This window comes from Aspergillus ambiguus (assembly GCF_047715705.1).
Source record: "Aspergillus ambiguus strain CBS 117.58 unplaced genomic scaffold BDV59scaffold_8, whole genome shotgun sequence".
Lineage (NCBI taxonomy): Eukaryota > Fungi > Ascomycota > Eurotiomycetes > Eurotiales > Aspergillaceae > Aspergillus > Aspergillus ambiguus.
In genome coordinates, this window is record NW_027395521.1 from 224,689 (window position 1) to 244,046 (window position 19,358).

At 54.0% G+C, this 19,358-nt stretch overlaps 9 protein-coding genes across 9 annotated transcripts; 5 read left to right on the top strand and 4 right to left on the bottom strand.

The window, feature by feature from the left end:
- Positions 1 to 549: 549 nt before the first annotated feature.
- On the top strand, positions 550 to 1,501 carry BDV59DRAFT_200284 (uncharacterized protein; the record flags this gene model as incomplete). The annotated part of the gene is made up of 3 exons (XM_073693544.1): positions 550 to 585; positions 637 to 1,135; positions 1,212 to 1,501. The coding sequence occupies 3 exons, from the start codon at positions 550 to 552 to the stop codon at positions 1,499 to 1,501; spliced, it is 825 nt and encodes a 274-aa protein (XP_073549789.1).
- A 4,100-nt stretch (positions 1,502 to 5,601) lies between these two features.
- BDV59DRAFT_200285 (uncharacterized protein) lies at positions 5,602 to 6,015 on the top strand (the record flags this gene model as incomplete). Its single annotated transcript, XM_073693545.1, has 1 exon — positions 5,602 to 6,015. One exon carries the CDS (start codon positions 5,602 to 5,604, stop codon positions 6,013 to 6,015), a length of 414 nt encoding a protein of 137 aa, XP_073549790.1.
- A 640-nt stretch (positions 6,016 to 6,655) lies between these two features.
- Positions 6,656 to 7,442, bottom strand: BDV59DRAFT_200286 (O-methyltransferase; the record flags this gene model as incomplete). Its single annotated transcript, XM_073693546.1, has 2 exons — positions 6,656 to 6,867; positions 6,923 to 7,442. 2 exons carry the CDS (start codon positions 7,440 to 7,442, stop codon positions 6,656 to 6,658), a joined length of 732 nt encoding a protein of 243 aa, XP_073549791.1.
- A 1,547-nt stretch (positions 7,443 to 8,989) lies between these two features.
- On the top strand, positions 8,990 to 10,379 carry BDV59DRAFT_174331 (nucleoside deaminase). The gene has a single exon (XM_073689057.1). It carries the CDS (start codon positions 9,154 to 9,156, stop codon positions 9,646 to 9,648), a length of 495 nt encoding a protein of 164 aa, XP_073549792.1. The 5' UTR covers positions 8,990 to 9,153; the 3' UTR covers positions 9,649 to 10,379.
- Positions 10,380 to 11,213: 834 nt separating this feature from the next.
- BDV59DRAFT_200288 (uncharacterized protein) lies at positions 11,214 to 12,624 on the top strand (the record flags this gene model as incomplete). The annotated part of the gene is made up of 2 exons (XM_073693547.1): positions 11,214 to 11,235; positions 11,282 to 12,624. 2 exons carry the CDS (start codon positions 11,214 to 11,216, stop codon positions 12,622 to 12,624), a joined length of 1,365 nt encoding a protein of 454 aa, XP_073549793.1.
- A 126-nt stretch (positions 12,625 to 12,750) lies between these two features.
- Positions 12,751 to 13,781, bottom strand: BDV59DRAFT_200289 (glycoside hydrolase family 43 protein; the record flags this gene model as incomplete). The annotated part of the gene is made up of 2 exons (XM_073693548.1): positions 12,751 to 13,048; positions 13,117 to 13,781. 2 exons carry the CDS (start codon positions 13,779 to 13,781, stop codon positions 12,751 to 12,753), a joined length of 963 nt encoding a protein of 320 aa, XP_073549794.1.
- A 377-nt stretch (positions 13,782 to 14,158) lies between these two features.
- On the top strand, positions 14,159 to 14,746 carry BDV59DRAFT_174338 (uncharacterized protein). The gene has a single exon (XM_073689058.1). The coding sequence runs from the start codon at positions 14,427 to 14,429 to the stop codon at positions 14,733 to 14,735; it is 309 nt and encodes a 102-aa protein (XP_073549795.1). The 5' UTR covers positions 14,159 to 14,426; the 3' UTR covers positions 14,736 to 14,746.
- A 1,138-nt stretch (positions 14,747 to 15,884) lies between these two features.
- On the bottom strand, positions 15,885 to 17,477 carry BDV59DRAFT_200291 (hydroxyacid-oxoacid transhydrogenase; the record flags this gene model as incomplete). Its single annotated transcript, XM_073693549.1, has 3 exons — positions 15,885 to 16,891; positions 16,941 to 16,999; positions 17,056 to 17,477. The coding sequence occupies 3 exons, from the start codon at positions 17,475 to 17,477 to the stop codon at positions 15,885 to 15,887; spliced, it is 1,488 nt and encodes a 495-aa protein (XP_073549796.1).
- Positions 17,478 to 17,747: 270 nt separating this feature from the next.
- On the bottom strand, positions 17,748 to 19,125 carry BDV59DRAFT_174340 (NAD(P)/FAD-dependent oxidoreductase). Its single transcript, XM_073689059.1, has one exon. The coding sequence runs from the start codon at positions 18,997 to 18,999 to the stop codon at positions 17,851 to 17,853; it is 1,149 nt and encodes a 382-aa protein (XP_073549797.1). The 5' UTR covers positions 19,000 to 19,125; the 3' UTR covers positions 17,748 to 17,850.
- Between the last annotated feature and the right edge of the window lie 233 nt (positions 19,126 to 19,358).

Below are 19,358 nucleotides of genomic sequence, written 5' to 3' on the forward strand. Positions count from 1 at the left end.
GTGCACTGAACGCTCCTTTAGCACTGGGAGTAGAGTGAAGACTATATTAGCCTAATTGGAGCCCAACTGCACGTCTTCGTGGGTAGCTGTACCCTAGAATAGGGGTATATCTCGGCAGTTCGTCCGACGGTGGCGATAGAGCCGGATCTCCTGGATGAACCGGACGAAAAGTCTGGATGCCCGAAAGTCAACGGGCGATTGACTTTTTACAAATTCAGTTTTGCCTCCTGGTGCGGTGGAGAGTTTGGAGCTGTTGTTTGGAGGGGAGCATTACTGCAGTAGACGAGTATACATATGCATCAGTCGCCACAACTCTCAACTTTACTTATGTAGCATCTGCACTTTCATGTTGCTCTTCAATCTTTAATTTCCTCTGTATCTCCCACACTCTCCAAATCCCTCATTACTGATATCTCGGCGTACTGCAATCCGCCCCGCGACCCCACGTCAGCCAGACTAACAATCCTCCCGTCTGTAGTGACTCAACTCCTTCTCTCCTGCACCTCTCTCTCTCTCTCTTTCTCCCACCCCAACCATTGAATCTACATCATGCCGCCCATCGTGCATTGTGTTCGCCATGCCCAGGTACGTCTCTACCCAGCCCCTTCAAGCAATCAGACAAACTAACCCCCTCAGGGCGTCCACAACCTTTCGGTCGCAAACCACGTCATCCACGACCCTCTCCTGACAGACCTGGGCAACGAACAATGCCGCCAGCTACGCGATAGCTTTCCCCGTCACGCGCAGGTCGACCTGGTGACCGCCTCGCCGCTCCGTCGCACGATCTACACCGCCCTCCAGAGCTTCGAGCCCGTCTTCCAGGCCCACAAGGATATGAAATTGATCCTACTGCCCGACGCCCAAGAAACGAGCGACGTGCCCTGCGATACGGGCAGCGATCCGGCGGATCTCCGCCGCGAAGTCGAGAATCTCCCCGTCGACATGGAGTACGTGCATGACGGGTGGAACAACAAGGAGGGCCGGTATGCGCCCACTACGGCCGCGATTAAGAGCCGCGCTCGCGCGTGTCGCCGCTGGCTGAAGGCCCGCCCTGAGAAGGAGATTGTCATCGTCACCCATGGTGGATTCCTGCATTATTTCACGGAGGATTGGGAGGATAGCAGTAAATACCAGGGTAGGTTCTTTGTCCCTTTTGGGGTGGATGAGCTACTGGATGGAACTTTCCTGTCTGGCCGTACTAACGAGCGCAGGGACCGGCTGGGTTAACACCGAATACCGCACGTATACTTTCTCTGAAGAGGAGCACAAAGACGATCTCGAAGGGTACGAGCTGGATGGTGATAACGCTACTCTCGTCGAGACGATCGAATCGCGCCAGCGCCGCAACAAGGACGGCCCCATGGCCGATCGTGGCCAGCAGCGGCTTCTTTATAAGCTCGGTACGCAGGGATGGGATGACCAGGGCCTGCAATTGAGTACGGCCGAGCGTGAGGCTACCAAGGTCACGGAAGGGAAAGAGGTCGGCGCTGCAGCCAACTAAGAGATCGTTTCCGCTTGGTTCCACTGGGATGATCCTGGTTAGGGGTTTGGTCGGATCCATGCTGTAGATAATAGAAGTATATACTTAGATAAATAGAAGTCCATTGTCACGGAACAAAGGGGACAAAGAATGGTCTGTATGAGATTAATTTAGATGAACCCCCGGGTCGATAAGGGAATAACCGGTATTGTTAGAACAAAGAGCTACATCTGGAGAGTCTCGTGGGAGCAAAGATATAAAAGCTCTTGATGTCTACGGGGTTGAGGAGAATCTACCATGGAGTTGGCGCTCAGGTGAACATGACATCTGTGTACAATCTGGCATCGATGTGAGTGCTCCTCCCTGGAATTGGCTGACCCAACCAGATCGACCATCATTCAAGCCGAGATACATAAAAGAGACTACGAGAGACTGTCTCTAGATACTGCCTAAGTCACATGCCCTTCCCTGGACGGATTATCTACTGATAGATGCAGGGTTTATTATATCGTTGGCCTGCACTGGATGCCCTATGATCATGATGCTTCAGGTATGCCCCCTTCCATGGTATGGCTTACGGAACCAGACTCAAGAGACCGTCCACCTACATATCATGGTCAGTCCAGACCTAGAATCCGGAATGCCAATTGGGCAAAGGCCAGTCCTTGTTCAAATAATGCTATAACCAAGACTAAGATTCTTTCCTCTGGACCCAGAATCTCTCGAAACTAATTGATACAGATATCCATCAACACAATCAAAAACTGTATATCAGCGGCTGGGTGGGCGGGCATCTTACTCTTTATGGACATCGTTGAGCTAAGTCGGCATCATTTGACAAGAATCGTCCCAATGCACCGGAACTTCGGATGTGCGGCAAGTCGACAGCACCGAATAGGCTTCGCTTCTTAGATTATGCTCGCCGAGCTGGCGTTTGCCAACTGATCTTGCTGTGTTTAAGGCCGGAGTTGGTGATGGTGAGGAAGAACCACAACAGCGCTTGACCCGAGTGCATCGGAGTTGGCTATCCAGCAGCCACATGATGTGAGGAATATGAGACCCAGTTGTTCGGATATTTATCTTAATCTGAAGTGGGTACGTGCGTTTATGGGTTACTCCCTATATAAACCAAATATGTCTAACTACTTCTAGATTCAATTCCATCAAGACAGTTCTTACGAACATCACCCTCACTACGTGATTCAACAACATCACCCCAATACTTCTAAGTAAATAGAATTTAACCTAAGACTGAATATGAGTATGTCTCCATGCTCCTATGATTGTTCTACTCAATCAGAATAAAGTTATCTGCTATATCAATTTCCACATCTAATACCGATTCCTTTAACATATCATTCCCCCAAGATCATGTTCCCCTCCAGACCTGTTCACTTGCATGAACAGCCAAGGTAGTTATTAGTGCACCGACCATTCCGTCCATCGCAGCCATTTTCGTTGCATTTGCCCGTGTTACGGCCACAGCCATACCCACACTGGCACCCAAGATATTTTCCCTGTAGCACAGGCAAACATGCCAATATAAGCGATCGTGCAAGGGGTATAGAATCTCCATGAGAGAAAAATTATCATACCGAAGTGCAGGTGATTTTATCACGACTCAGCTCGCCGTGACAGTCATTGTCATAGCAATTGCCATTCGGATAACCACAGTTGTTGTTTGGGGCGTCCGTCGAAGGAATGGCTGCTGCCAGGGAGGCAAGCGTAACCAAATAGATAAGGCTGAACCGCATTTTGTGAATCGTTGCGTATAGCTGAATAAGTATTTGTGTAGGATGAACCAGAATGTTATGATGGAGAAAAAAGATTCGTGGAAAGATGGTCTACCATCCCTCTTTATAGTCTACAGATCTACAGATACGTAGAGCGATCCCAGCACGCAACTGTTAAAACACTCTGTATGTTGCACAATCACACTCGTATCTGCACTGTGACCTTGTAAAACCTGATGCAGTAGCATCAGAGAATGTTTTGGCTGATTACCTAGTTGGCAAACTACGGGGTAGTTGCGTTCTGAATCATGATTCTTTCATACTCGGTGATTGAGTACTGTATCTACTCTGTATGGTACGCCACCATGCAGTAATCCAGCTAGACAACTCAATGGTGGATAGCTCTGAAATCAGGTGCCTGCACGCGCATTTCCCCATGGGGTGTCTTCTAATCGGGCATCGCCGGTCTGGATTGTTGGTGGCTGAAATATGCCTGATCATTTGTTCCCGCGGTTGCAAGGGGGTCCTTAGAACAGACGGAGCACTACCCTAAACCTGGAACACGCCCTTTTCGTTTCTCCACTAAACAAATAGATGTAGGCTGACAGCCTGGCCCTGCGGGATACCGAGAGACTGCACATAAAATCAACTCTTCTAAGCAGTTGGCTGGCCACCCAAACGAAGTAGAGTAGAATTAGCCGCACAGAGGAAGAGAGGAAGAAAGGATTGACTAAATAATCGGGGACATGTAGATGGGGTTCTCAAACCAGTTAAGCACTAAATTTATTAAGATTAGGTCCGAGGAGCTTGTCTCGTCCAACCTTAGTCAGAGTTTCGGTGGCGTAGTTGGATATGTAGCCTGTTGGGACGCCTTAAATTTTGTCTTAAATATTAATGACCGCTGAAATTTGGTTTTTCTTGTCTTGCCGACTACTTCAAGTCTAGTTCTGGGTGTTCACTCTGCGAAAACTGGGGTGCCTCCTGCCATAGTCACCGATAATCACGACTCCATCCGTGAGTCGATTCGAAACGGAGCCGTGGAACTCACTTATCTGCGTATGGAAGACATGATTACTGACGCACTTACGTACTGAGCCACTCAGCGAGGCGAGGTTGAAAATGCGGGCACGCGCGAATTGGGAGGTGTGTTGACCTACTGGAGGTAGAGCTGTGATTCACATGACCTGGATCGTTTGCACTTGGGTATTGTCTTTGTCTACTTCTCACATAGATAATAGGTAGGGGTACTTACCCCTGAACCATAAGCAATCAATTCTTTTCATGTATCTGTCTGCTCTAAATCCAACCACCAACACATTAAATCCCCTCAAGCCTGCGTATCAAGAGCACGGAGAACAGGTGCAGAGCTATTAGGTCTATCTCGCACTGAATATAGGAATTCTGTCTGCTCTAGCTTAACCTTAGATGGTCTAGATGTTAGCAGTAAGCCTTACTGATGTATGCATGGCTAATATCTTGTCCAGGTGCCATTCATAGCAGGAGGGAAAAAAAGGAAAAAAAAAAAAAAAGACACCAACGAGCATCAGTGTTGACCGGCAAGGGTTACGTATGAGATTGCCATGTTGATGGTACTTTGCGCTTCGAGGTTGTGATATAAAAGACCAGCAGGAGCCACCAGTCCTATTAGTCTCATATCGATTCAGTTCCGACCTGTCCTCACGGAGCAACATATAGTATCCATCAATTGCACCTCAAGTCTTCTGAATTATCTTCGCAAAATGCGATTTACTCAATTTGCAATCGTCACTGCTTTCCTGGCCTCCCTGACGCCAGCCGCCCGTGTCGAGCATCTGCAGTCCAACGCCGTCGAGGCACCTCAGGCCAAGTACAAGGTATGGTGGTCTTAACGGCCCTTCCGAGTGTGTGCCGCCTAAAGCGAAGTGTGACTCCAAGGGCACGTACTTGCCGCAAACTGGCCACGCAAGGACTGCAAGAAGTGTGGCTGCGTCCGCACCTAGTCTATGGTGTCGTGGGAAGGGATTGAGATTGATTCTGGAAAATGTGTTCGGGGTTTGTTCAGACATTGTTCCTTACATTGTGATACGACAAGAATGTGCCTATCACTGGCTGGAAGCAATGAGTCATCCGTTCTTACATACGTCAATAGTACCCCGGAGTAGTGCCACGATGGGCTGGGAATCTGGCCGCCTAGAAACATGATGTATGTAGTACACACTTAGTATAAGTAGTACACAACCGCCTAGAAGGTCACACAAAGCATAAGTGCACGTGATTTATCTGAAATGCTACTAAATATTGCTTAACACCTTTGTTCTATCACCTTGGACCCATCAACTACCTTGCTATCAGCCTGTCTAAACAAATTCATTGCCCAAAGTCATATTGCCATCAATGCCCTCTCCTAAGATGTCGTCGACTTTCCAGCGTGAGCATCCAGACGAGATACACGCCCCCGCCTGGGACGCAGACACCAAGCGGCCTATTGTGGACGGAAAGTACAACGACCCCGAGACCGGAGCTGTATGCGAAGCCAGGGGTGGCGAATACTCAGGCCCTCCAGCCGTTGACATCGTCATCACCAACTTGCATGAGGACTCCGCGGGCAACATCTACCGTGGCCAGCGCCCGTTTCCCGTCGAGAAGCTCCTTTGCTGGATTATCGGGGTTGTTGAGAAGCGCAACCTGAAGCTGGATTCGCTTGTTGCTACGACGTATGCCATTCGTGTTGTGCTTGCGCATGAGTTGGATCAGGAGCAGTTCCTGGATGTTGCTGGTGTGATGGCGAATGGGATCTGGGATCAGGTCAACCCTGTGCAATAGCTGGAAGACGCGTTGCAGTTGTGAAATGCTCATATTTCCGCGCACCTCTGAGTAGCATATTGATTGGCAATTCCCCCTTGTAATGGCTATATTTCAGGCTATGCATTCGTACTCTGCTGATGGACAATGAACTAACCAAACCGATCTTCTCGTCTATCTGAACCTATTTAATTGATAGCAATGAATTTCCTATTGATATTACGTGGAAGTACAGCTGAGCAGACGGAACGTCCTGTTCGCCACGTCCTACGGTTGTATGTGGTAGGTCTTGTCTGGAGGTCATCTTTGGAACATGACTAATTTATATCGATTTATAGAACATAAACTATCTTTGTACATCATCAACTGCAGCTACTTTGGGTGTAGATTATTGAGGTTACTTGCTTAGGGCCCTTAGCCTTCCGTCACTCTGAGCTTCAAGGTTGCCTTAGGCTGCTTATGGCGTCCTCAGGGCGTCCTCAGACCTACCCAGTGAGCAAAAAGCGGCGAGGGGTGAGCACTAAAACAGAAAGGGAAAGCCATCGGTCTGACTAGAAAATCAAGCAGGTATGCAGTCGACCTATGACTTTCCATGGGGCAGAACATTACAGGTAGATCTGCTCGCAAGGGCCCAAAGAATCCTCCTGAACTATCAAGGTACTTATTTAGACTTTGGCAAGTAGACGCTCATCTCAAACCCATTAGTAAATGGCAATGTCATATTTTGAAAGCCATTCTCAGGTGCTCGCAAATATGCCAACAGATCAGCGTAGCCCTTCGCACCAGAAACTGTGTTGTCTGTAAGGACCACGGCGCCTGGACGGAGACGAGGCAAGACCGTTTTCAGTGTCGGAAGGGCGAGAGCTGACCAGACTATATTTTTCTCAGCATTGGAAATGGAGAAATCACGCAGCGCGGCTCAACTTACTGTCAAGGAGGAGAAGATCAACCTGCGGAAGCCCGTCTTTCAGTGTTTCGAGGAGGTCGCCTTCCCTCAAATCAATCTCCTGTTGGACAGCTGGACCGCATTGAGCCCAGTATTGTCGTGCGATCTCGGCCTTTTCCTTCTCCTTCTCCGTCGCGATCACCACCCCAGCTTTCCCCGTCGCGGCTTTGGTTTTGGCGACAGCGAGGGCTAGGTATATGGTGCTGACCCCGAAACTGGTCCCAGCCTCGACAATATTGGTAGCCCCCATAGCGTTGATCAGCTGATATGTAAACTGGCATTTATCCTCATCCAGCGCGATGAACTTGTCCAGCATAAGCCGGTCAAATTCCTCCTTTGGGTTGCTGGTTCGTTGTTGATCTTCCAGATCACCCAGAACATCCGACGAGAAAACTTTGCCCTGCTTTGAGATCGCAGCCTCCTGTTGCAATGACTTTTGATGAAGGTCACGGAGGAGCTGGAGGACATGCTGCGGGGCATCGACGGGGGACGGGCCTGCCATATTTCCTGTTTTGAGCTGATTCAGTCGCAGAGATTGCGCAGAAAGCATACAATGTGGATTCAGTTCAGGCTTTTACTGTTTATATACTGCGTGCTATGCAGTAGACGCAGTATGCCAGGATTTGGGTAAGTGGGGAAGGACAATCTTGGCATTTTGGGGCATTGAGTCATCGAAAGAGTCATCGGGGAAGCTAAAAACGCCCCAATATGTCCAGAATGCTTCCATCTCGCGGGGAGATTGGTCCCGTCTCCGAGCGGTAGTCGATGGGTGTATACTCGGTAGAAGCGAGCCTGAGGGCACGGTCTTAGCAGCAAAGATTCTATACATAACCAACTGGTTTCAATATGAATAGCCACTATACATGCAGCGGGCGTAATAAGTTCTGGTGTACTTCAGGTGAATGAAACCTTGTGTGGCCACCCAACCCTGGTCAGTATGGACAATCCCAATAGGGTTTTGTCTACACTTGCGACACAAAGATCTATTAATCTGCTGAAAGTGTATACAGAAGAAGACCGCTACTATCATCACAAACCAACAGTAGAAAGCGTCTAATAGGCCCTATCCTGCTCACGTGCAATGGGTGGGGGGCTGGTTTTGTCGCCAATTTACATCTGTGGCATAAGCAAGTCTGATACTCTCCTGTGCGATATACAACTTCTCCTCCGAGATGAATCCCTTGGCGCTTTTTATGGGAATATTTTTCGGTGTTGCCTGGCCTCTATGGACATGGATGAGAGACATGGTATTTTCTCTACCTCGGGTTGATCTTGGATACGAGATCCACGAGGCTTTGCTGTACAATGTAAGCAGGACGTTTGCTAGAACGCGTTTTTTAGGATATCTCTAATTACAAAGAAAACAACTGAGCGATTCACTTTCCGGAACATTCGCTATGCGCAGGCCCCGATCGGTGACCTCCGATATGCACCGCCAGTAGCACCAACGGGCAGAAATCCACTGGTGCAGAGGGGGAATGAAAGCCGAATCTGCCCTCAAGGACTACTCGGTGATTCCATAAATGGGTGGTATAACGTTCATACACCTGGCACGACTGAGGACTGCCTGTTTTTGGATGTGGTCGTTCCCCGATCGATCTTTGATCGGCGAGGATCATGCCTGGCCGGCGTTGCTTTTCATTATGTGTAAGACGCATACTAGGTAGTCTTGTCCCTTCTGCTGATGATGCTAGGATGTCCGATAATCAAACTGGTGCGATCATCGACAAGGAGAGTCATTTCAGAGATGGATTCGACGGATCTGTCTATGTCAGTGCGAACTACCGTCTTGGAAGTCTGAGTCAATTAGCACCATCGCATTCCAAGGAGCTTGGCAGTAATTCTACTGATCTGGGGGAGCTGGACAGGGAACTAGCTCTCGGATGGGTGCGGGAAAATATCCACCTGTTTGGAGGTGATGGCAAGAAGGTGTATACATACCATTGAGTCTTCCTGGATCGAAAAGAACGGGCAGTGAACGACACGCAAGCACTTGACAAGTCTTGTAATCCTCGCATTGCCATAGGCATCAACACGGAATGGATGGATGCAAGAGCTTTTACATAATAGACTGCGTCGGTCAACGCCGCTTCCTTGGCTCGTCAGTTATTCCGGATATCCTTCGCCCCCGCTTTCTATCATTCCTCGTCAAGACCACGATCTTCTCCTCGTCTAGCATCTAAACCACCCTAAGGCGCTTTCTACAACAAACTATGGTGACCACCACCGACATTGACTACTTGCGCCGGTGCGTCGGACTAGCCCGTGAAGCGCTGGAAGCTGGCGATGCCCCCTTCGGGTCGATACTAGTCGATGCCAACGGGAACATCCTCCAGGAAGACCGTAACCGAACCGTGACCGACGCGGACGTCACCCTTCATCCGGAACTTACGCTGGCATTATGGGCTCAAAAGCACCTCAGCCCAGCCCAGCGCGCAACATCCACCGTCTACACGTCAGGCGAACACTGTCCCATGTGCGCAGCTGTCCACGCAAATGTGGGTCTCGGAAGGATCGTCTATGCCAGCTCTACAGCCCAGTTTGAACAATGGCGGATGGAGCTGGGCGGGAGGCCTGGACCGGTTGCTCCGCTCGCGATCAATCAGGTTGCGCCAGGCTTGGCTGTTGACGGGCCTGCTCCGGGGTTGGACGAGGAAGTCCATGAGCTGCATCGGTTGAAGCATGCTCGGTCTTCGTCCAAGGCATAGGCAGGGCTGGCTGAATGGCATTACCTGTTGGGAATCTTATTATGATTTGGGTATTATGATAACATCAAAACATCAACATCGTTACTACGGGTCTTTTTCTTCCATATTCATGTCTTCCGCAGCGCCAGGCTATTCATTACGATGCGGAACCGCCAACCGCAAGCTAGAATGGCGCCTCCGATACTTCATTTGTCCTCTCATCTCCAGGGTCGAAAGCTACTAGCCTCATCTTGTCGAGCAGTGATCGGGTTTAGCAAGGCAGTTTCCTCGTAGTGAGGGACTTCAGTCGACAAATAACAGGTCGTAATATCCGGACTAAGCTTTAGCTGCATCTCGCCCGTGCGCGGCTGTGTATAGTCACTGCCCAGCCACTACGATGTGGAAGTTAGTATCTGGGGTAGAAGGGGCTTGACGTACTGGAGAATAAGTCTGACTTGGTTGTAGCGTCGACTACGATAATGACAGTCAACCTGAAATAGACATTGCAATGAACGCGCGTATGCATTTCGTGAGTATTTAAGAGTTACGTTGGTACATTTGGCCCTATAATGCGCTTTGCAATTTGGAACTAAACATTGGATGTGATTTCAGCTGTCCTTCATCGCAAAATCGGGTTAGACCTATTGGCCAGACATACGGCTAGAATAGTAAGCACGAATGAAGGGTTGTAGGGGAAGGCAGCGGTTGACAGGCTGATTCAGAAGAGGTCCAACACCTCTAACGCGACTGTCAAACGGTGCACAGACATGAGAATTGCGTTGTTACGTACAATAAGGCATTCTTATCTGTATTTGGACGGGGATAACTCCGTATGATGTTGGCTAGTTATCACGCTGCTGGCTTGTTCTGAGTATATACTTGGCCGCTCGGACGCATTGGGGAGGTTCAGACGAGTCACTGTATGGTTTAATGGATATAAGATGAATAAATATGTGCTTCAAAGAGTGACTATACTGCATGATGATAGTCGTACCTTGTGTGGGTGGTGTATGCGGTGTCACAATTGACCGGACTCACTCACTTGTCCATGCTCTACATTGTTAAAGGATATAAACCTGATATGTCCGCTTTCCCTCACATAATCAGGAGATCATCCATGCAAGAAAGTGCATTCAACTCATGCATATCGACGCGTAGGCATCCATAAAAGCTCTCCGATCTGCGGTATCCCCCTAGGTTGCCATATAACGTTCCTGGGTTATCTCCATGCCCCTCCGATGAGGGCAGTCAGGCAGCCGCATTACCGATCGATATGGATCGACAGGAGTCGTCATCTACCTATACCTAGTAGATGTTGAAATACTACAGTCTGTACCGGTGCGGGTGGTATACTTCTATTTTTGGAAGTCATGTGGCGGAGTTCCCCAGACCAGTTTAGCTCCACCGGCACTTCATCTTCATTTCCTCTTCTACTCCTACTTCTTCATCTTCTACTTCTACTCCCCCTTCTCCCTCTCATACTCGCGACTCCTCTCTCTTTCTCCTCCTCTCCTCCCCTCCTCCCTATTCTCTCTTATGGCATCACCCTCCCCACCCTCTTCAACCTCCGCATACCCCTCGACAGCATGCTCGACGAGAACCTCCCTAGTATGTCCCCATCCCTACAACTATACCCGTCCATCTAACCCTCCAGCCTTCTTCCTCAAATCCACCAAGCAAAAGCATCTCTGGAACATCTTCCTGACCCAACATGGCAATGAACCCGCCCCCGTCTACGCCCTCCGTCACCTCGACCCCACCTCTCCAGAGTCCAAGAACCGCTACGCCGTCGCCCTCGCCGACCCTTTCGTCCCCGACGTCATCTACGGCGAGGTCCTTCTCATTCCTGAATGGACCCAACCGAGTCTCTCCGCCGATGCCATCCGCCAGAACGGCGGCGTGACCCCGCCGCCGGAGCCCCTCCTGCCCACGCGCTTCACCGTCCACCTCTACAACCCGGACCAGCAGATCACCGTGACGTTCAAGCCCAAGACGTGGAATAGTCCCGCCACCTGGTCCTTCGAGATGCCGCAACACACCTTCCGGCAGCCGTCCAGCTCCGCCCTCGACCACACCCAGTCCGATCCGGCCGCCGCAGACACCACCCCCAAACTCCGCTTCAGCTGGCGGCGCGACAGCAAACTCTCCAAGGACCTGACCTGTCTCCTCCTGGGAAAGACCTCCAGCCTGTCCGAGACCAAACCCAAACACAAGGAACCGGACATCACCGTGTCGATCTTCCAGGCCCTGCGCGAGCTGACCCTCTACGAACCCAACCTGTACCGCGTCGAGATGGAGGACTTCAAAGGCCTCGAAGTCGTCCTGCTCCTTGGCGCCGTGACCATCCGCGACGTCTACTTCACCCCGATGAAGGAATCCTTCCACCTGACGAAGTCGGCCCCCTCCCCCACCCCCTCCCCGGTCGCCGCAGCCTCCGCCGCACCCGCCAAACCCCGGCCCGACCACGAACCGCCCACGGTATCGGGCGCACTGGGCGCCCCATCGCCGGACCGCCGCAAACAGGACTTGGAGCGCAAGGAGGAAGAGAAGCGCACAAAGAAACTCCTCGAGGAGGAGGACAAGGCGCGGCGGAAACGCCAGGCCGACGTCGACAAGGAAACGCGTCGCCTACAGAAGATCTACGGCCAGGAGGAACAGAAGGTGCGCCAGCAGACTCACTCCCCGGCTCTACCACCCCGACCGATGCAACCGCCCCGACCGCACCCCACCCTGCCGCTGCGCCCGTCGCCGGCACAACCGCACCACCACTATTCCGGGTCGATGCCGCAGGCGCGACCGCGCCCGGGGCCGTATCTGTCCGTGCCTGGGAATGACGGCCGCCGACAGTCCTCGCTAGGGTTTGTGCCGATGCGACCGCAGTCGACGGGGGCGCGTCCGCCAGGACCGACGCTGCAGCCGAAGAAGAGTAGTTTCTTCGGGTTCCGGAAGACGTCGGAGGAGGCGAAGCTGTCGAAGAAGCGGAGCTCGATGTTTTGAGCCAGACTCGCGGGAGAAAAGTTATGATACCCTCGGCGTTTGTTTATATAGACTTTGCACGAATGATGAATGAATGAATGAATTATATATAGGGGACTATATAATGCATCGGGCATCGGCACTTCACTACTGGAGTGGTCGCCCCTCGACGCCCTCAGTGGTGATGGTCACCGGCTGGATCTTGCCTTCGGCGAACTCCATGCGATCGATGCAGACGACGCGGTGGTCGCGCTGCGTGTCGTTGACATACCGCCGGTGGTACACGATGTAGTAGTCCTCGCCATTGGGGGAGAAGACGCTGTTATGGCCCGTGCTGGTGCCGACCTGGTCGTTTCCGTGGAGAATCTGGGTGGCGGCGGTGGAGAAGGGTCCTGTGGGCGAGTCCCCGGTGACATAGCTGACGCCGTAGGAGTCGTCTCCCCAGCTGGGATGGGATGGTCAGCGAGTGGTGCATCCAGCAGAAGAGTTTAGGGGAATGCGAGGGCCACTCACCCGCCCACGCTATACATGAAGTAATAGACGCCGTCGCGCTTCAGCATCCACGGGCCCTCGACGTATCCCGGCGGGGTGATCTCCTTGAAATCGCCCTTGAGGGAGACCATGTCCTGGTTGAGCTCGACGACGACGGCATGACTCCAGCCGCCGAAATACAGCCACACGCGCTGGTCGGGGTCGTCGTCGCGAAACACCTGCGCGTCGATGGGCTCCGCGCCGAACACGGTGTCGCCGACCAGCGGCTTCCCCAGCGCGTCCTCAAAGGGACCCTCCGGGCGGCCGGTGACGGAGCGCGCGACCCCGATGCCTGCACCGTCGCCGGCGGAGAAGTACATGTAGTAGTCCCCGGTGAGGGAGCGGCCGACGGAGGGCGCCCAGGCGGCGCGGTTGGTCGACCAGGGGATGGCGGTGAGGTTGAGGATGTGCGGGTGTTTGGTCCAGGTGAGGAGGTCGGGCGAGGAGAAGGCGTCGAAGAAGGTCTGCGACTCGTAGGCGGCCGAGTAGGTGGGATAGACGAAGTAGGTGTCGTCGAAGATGCGGGCTTCCGGGTCGGCGTACCAGCCAGGGAAGACGGGGTTGCCGGAGGACTGTCGGAGGGGAGACTGGATGGCGAGGGAGGGGGAGGAGAGAGCGAGGAGAGAGAGTATAGAGAAGTATTTCATGGTGGAGTATGGAGTGCAGTTGGTGTATACGGGAGACGGTGAAGCCGAAGTGGAGCAGTCCAGAGTACAGAGTATAGGACTCGGAATGTGGGAGCGAACGAAGGGATGGAGATGGAGGTGAGATCGACGCGGGGAACTGCAGGAGCTGCAGGGATCATGCATGTTCTATTTCGAGAATGACTAGTCTTCTGGGGTGATGTTGTATACTCTTGTATACTCCATACAGCATCCTGTATACATCGTCTACGATACTCTACTCTCTGCCATGCTCTATATCAGTCTACCAACTCATACTCTCCCATCCTCCCTGTTCGAATGCATGTTCTACTCATTCTATACTACTAATACGAACGATATGAATAGATACGAAACACGAGCCCACATCGTATCTCGCATCTTGGCGATGATCCCTATACAACTCCCTCCTCCGCCAATCACCGCCCGGGCATCTTGTTCAGTACGAGCTGGAGGCTCTCGTATATCATCCTCAGCTGGCATCTATAATCTCGAGGGCCGCAGGCCGGCAGACGATCTGACAGCAATGGAGTCATCCGAAATGCCATCGTATACCGATGGGGGCCGTCCATCCTCATAAATAATGTCCATCCACAGCTTCATGGCCAGCCCTAGACATACTCCAACAACATGGTCGGCGTCCCTCACAGCACCGGGTGCGCTCGCTGTCGCGAACGACGTATCAAAGTACGCATCACCCCCCCCATCGCTCCCTCTCGACCGTCTCCTAACGCCCGCAGTGCGACGAAGCAACCCCGAACTGCACCCAATGCCGCCGCTATGGCCGTCCCTGTCCGGGGTACAAGCGCATCTTCCGCTTCCAAGACGAAGGCCCAGCCCTGGAGCGCCGGCATCAATCCTCCTCTTCCTCCTCCTCGACCCGACGCTCGCTGCCCGCCGACGCCGCCGCCGTCATCCGCGACCAAGCGCTCGCCATGATCCAGTCGCCCTCGCCCACGTCGTCCCCAACCCCGACCGTCTACACCCAGCACCCGCACCTCTTCGCCGACTTCGCCCGCGACACCTTCCCGACGCTCTACGCCCAGCACCGCCGGTTCCGCGCGGCGCGCCACACCCCCGACTGCGCCGCCTACATCGCCGCCACGCTGGGCCGGTGCGCGTTCCGCGACGGGGCGGTCTACTGCGTGGCGACGATCGCGCGGGCGCAGCGCACGCACGACCGCGCGCTGATGAAGTCGGCGCGGCAGGTGTACGCCTCGACGCTGCAGCAGGTGGCGGGGGCGCTGCACGGCGGCGCGCTGGCGACCGACGCCGACATGCTCGCCGCCATCATGATGCTGTCCGTGTACGAGATGTACGCGGCGACGCGGGGCGACGCGTGGGCGGTGCATGCGGACGGCGTGAAGCGGCTGATGGTGAGTCGCGGGGCGGGCGCCCATGCGACGGGCTTTGCGCGCTCGTGCTACGTCGCCTTCCGCGGCCTGTTGGTCGCCGCGGCGCTGCATGAGGGGGGCGCGTGCTTTCTGGAGGAGGGCGAGTGGCAGGAGCTGGCGAGGCGGGTGCGCGGGGAGGATGCGCGGCGCGCCGGGGGGGAGGACGGCGAGTGGGTGCGCGTGGCCGATGCCGCGTTCATGGAGGTCGTGCGCTGTCCGCGGTACGTCGCGGAGGCGCGCACGGTGCAGCAGGTTGGCGCGCTGCGCGAGCTGGTGCAGAGCGTGCGGGCGTCGCGGCAGCGGCTGGGGCGTCTGGGCGGCGAGGCGAGGGCGTTGATGGGGAGGGGCCGGGGGGATGCTGGGCTGGCGCTGGCGCTGCAGGGGGTGGAGTGTGCGGTGGGCCTGCTGGATGGGCTGCTGGAGAGACTCCGGGAGGACGAGGTATTGCCGTTTCGGGTGGTGTCGGCGCTGGATCGGTGTTTGGCGGCGCCGGTGGGCGCGAGGGACCCCACGGCGCTGGACCGCGTGGCGTCGTCGATGGGCATGCTGGGCACGGCGCTGGTGCCGGAGAGGTATAGATAGGAGGAGGTGGTTACTGGAGGGGATGGGCGTTGGGGCAGTCTGGTTGTTCATTTCTCTATAGACGCATTATATACAAGGATTCAGGGCGCGTGTTCCACACCGGTCCACAGGGTTAGTACTCCATCGATTGTTCCAGTAGGCTCCGCAGCTCGGCCTTTTCGGCCTCGAGCTCCTCGTTGAGGTTGGGCGCCAGCATGAGCACTCGCTTCTGCGGGATCGTGCCCTCGACGAGCGACTCCACGTCGGACGGCTGGAAGCCCAGGTCCTTGAGACCGCGGGGCTGGTCGCCCAGTCGGCTGAGGAAGTTGGCCAGCGCCTCCCCGAGCACCTCGCCGGCGCTCTCGCGCTTGACGTTGGAGATGTCGACGCCGAACGCCTCGGCGGCCGCCAGATGGCGGTCCGGGTTGGAGGCCGCGGTGAAGCGGAAGACGGCGGGCGCGGTGACGGCGACCGACACCCCGTGGGGGATGATCGGGTGGTCGACATCGTAGCCCGCATGCTTGTAGCCCGGGTTCTGGCTGGAGATCGGGTAGCTCATGCCGTGGCAGAGATGGACACCGGCGTTGCCAAAGCCCACGCCGGCCAGCGTGGCGGCGAGGAGCATCTGCGACTGGGCCTCGAAGTCATCCGGGTCCCTGACGGCGCGCGGGAGGTACTTGACCGTGCTGCGCAGGGCCTGCAGCGAGAAGATGTCGGAGATCGGGTTGGCACCCTGGTACGCGGGCCGGTTGATGGGGTTGGTGGGCCGCGGCGTGCGCTCGTTGTACGGGATGGCGGTCCACGACTCGAGCGAGTGGCAGAGCACGTCCAGCCCCGACGAGGCGTGGACGGCCGACGGCATGGTGCGCGTGTTGAGCGGATCACAGATCCCCAGGGTGGGCTTGAGGTTGCGGTGCGCAATACCCGTCTTTGCCTTCTTGGACACGAGGTCGAAGATGGCGGTGCCGGTCGTTTCAGACCCAGTCCCGGCCGTCGTAGGCACGGCGACCAGAGGCTTCAGCCCCTTGGTCACGGGCAGCCCCTTGCCCAGGGGCGCATTGACGAAGTCGAGGAAGTCGGCCTCGGGGAAGACGGTGTAGAGGTTCATCAGCTTGGCGGTGTCGATGACGGAGCCACCACCTGTTGGGTCAGCAAGGGAGGGAGAGGTCGGGGCATTCTTTGCACTCACCCACAGCCAGGAATGCATCGGGGTTGTAAGGCTTCGCAAAGGCAATGGCCTCTTTGACGCTGGTCTAGTCAGTATCGATATATTCGATGCAGGTCTGGATGCAGGCAGTACTCACGAGTGGTCTTTCGGCTCCACGCGCACCTTGTCGAACACGGTGAATTCGATGCCCTCCCGGCTGAGACCCTCGATCGCCTGCTTCATCGCATCCAGCTTGGAGACATTCTCATCGGTGACCACGCAGACGCGCTTGGCCTTCATGTTGGCAAAGTCCATGCCGACTTCCTTGGTGGCGCCGGGGCCAAAGCGAATGCTGGAAGCCGCCATCTCAAAGGCGTACTCCTTCTGCCGGGAGGGATCCACGGGGGTAGCCATGTGGCGACGGACATGGTCAGCGAGAGTCGGCGTGCGGTGGTGGTGATGGTGGTTGGGGTTGGAATGACACGGACAGGAGGGGGGATGCGTATATTGCACGGTGCGCAGGAGGTTGAGAGCGCGGTTGGCGGCCGAGGGGGCCACACGAATGGAGGGAGAGACCATGATGGTTGATCGGAGAGTAGGAAGAATCAGAGAGAGCGTGGGAGGTGAAGAAGAAAAGGAGAGGCGGAAGATGGAGAAGAGATGGAGATGGAGATGGCGGAGAGGAAGTGGGGGAGTGCGGGGAGCTTCGGACAGAAGGCCGAGGGAGATCAGGACGAGACAAGGATAGGCTTTATGAAGTATGAACTATCTATAGAATACTGCTTGTATTCACTTCGATATTACTATTTACTCATTAACATCAAACTGCAGTAGATATTGCAGGACAGTAGATATAGGTGCGGTGGTTGTATCGATTACCCAATAAGGAAATGCCGAGGTATAAGATTCAACTCCGAACGTACTCGAATGTACAGCAAGATCATAAAAAGCTCTATGCATATACCGCTGATCGAGCCTTTGAAATGAAAAAGTCCCTCCCTTTGATCAGCCATACCATCACGCTCCAGGGGGTGAACCCAAATAGCTGGCCGGTCCCTCCACAAGATCCGACAGGAACCAGCATCAGAACGCCGGTTCCTTGATCATATGAACGTCGCGTAGTTTGTCCCAGGATTTCGGCCGTAATATTATCCGCGACAACAGCTGCTTGCTCTTGTGCCTTGAATGACATACGCATGGAGTGGGCTGTGATATCGCCTGCCGCAAAGATGGGCAATGGAGGCTCCTCCGGGTGGCCAAAGATGCGAAGCTCCTTATCAAGCTTGACCCATCCTTGCTCATCGAGAAATTGCCGTGGTATGAAATTATTGTTGGGAATTACGCCCGTCGCAGAGATGTACATGTCTGCCTCCAATCTCTCCCCGTTGTCCAGCGTTACCTCCCAGGACTCTGAGCCAGCGATCTGACAGGTCCCAGTGACTTTGCGGGATGTCCGAACAGTAACATTCTTGCGTCTTAGCGGGTTCAGTGCTGCTTCACTACCAGAAGGCTTGAGCATGGGAAGGACTCTATCTGTTGCCGAGATGAGGGTAATAGAGACAGCCCTGCGCAAATTCTCCGCATTTTCTGCGAGTTCGCCCGCCAGTTCCACGCCGATGGGTCCTGCGCCACCGATCACTATCTTCGATGCATTGGATATCTTGTTTTGAGCGTCTGTGATCAAGGAGCCCATGTTGTCGCAGTTAGACTGTTTGAAGGGAATCGGCGTGCTCTCTTTTGTCGTGGTAGATTCCGTAGTGCTCCCGGACGCGATAACAAGGTAATCAAAGGGAATGACTTTTTGATCATCTATAGTCACTGTCTTTCCCTTGGCATCCATAGAGGTTGCCTTTCCTTTGATGAATGTGAATGTATTCGGTGCATACTGAGAGAATGCATCTTCGATGGGGATCAGGTATTGATCCGGACGAAACGCGGTAGGCTTGGCGAGTATCCGTGGTGCTGCGAGAGGGAAATAAAATGTTGGGGAGGGATTGACCAAGGTCAAGTGGATCGATGGGATACTTTTGAGTAGACTGTGTGCTATAGGGATGCCTGCAAACGAGGCCCCAATTACCACAATGTTAACGTCAGTCATCATGCTGGGCTATTGTGATCTTGAGTAGCCTGTGTCGAGGACATACAAGTCCTCTTTACCCATGGAGCAGAATCTACTTCGAATTACAAATCCTTAGTAATGATATACACCGTAGGACTTAAACAGAAGTAATTTCATGGGAATCCGATAGTGGTCGGGTGCCTTCCGACCCTCAAGCACGGAATTCCCGGGATCAACCCGCAATAAAAAGCTGAGGCAAGGCTATTGAATACATCCACCAGGCCCGGAATCATCCCGGAGTCCGGGTCGTTTCCGACAATGACCTCTCAGTGACAACGGACACTGTTGCCTGGGAAAGCAAACGGCTATTCATGCGTTTACATATATTGTCATCGTCTTTC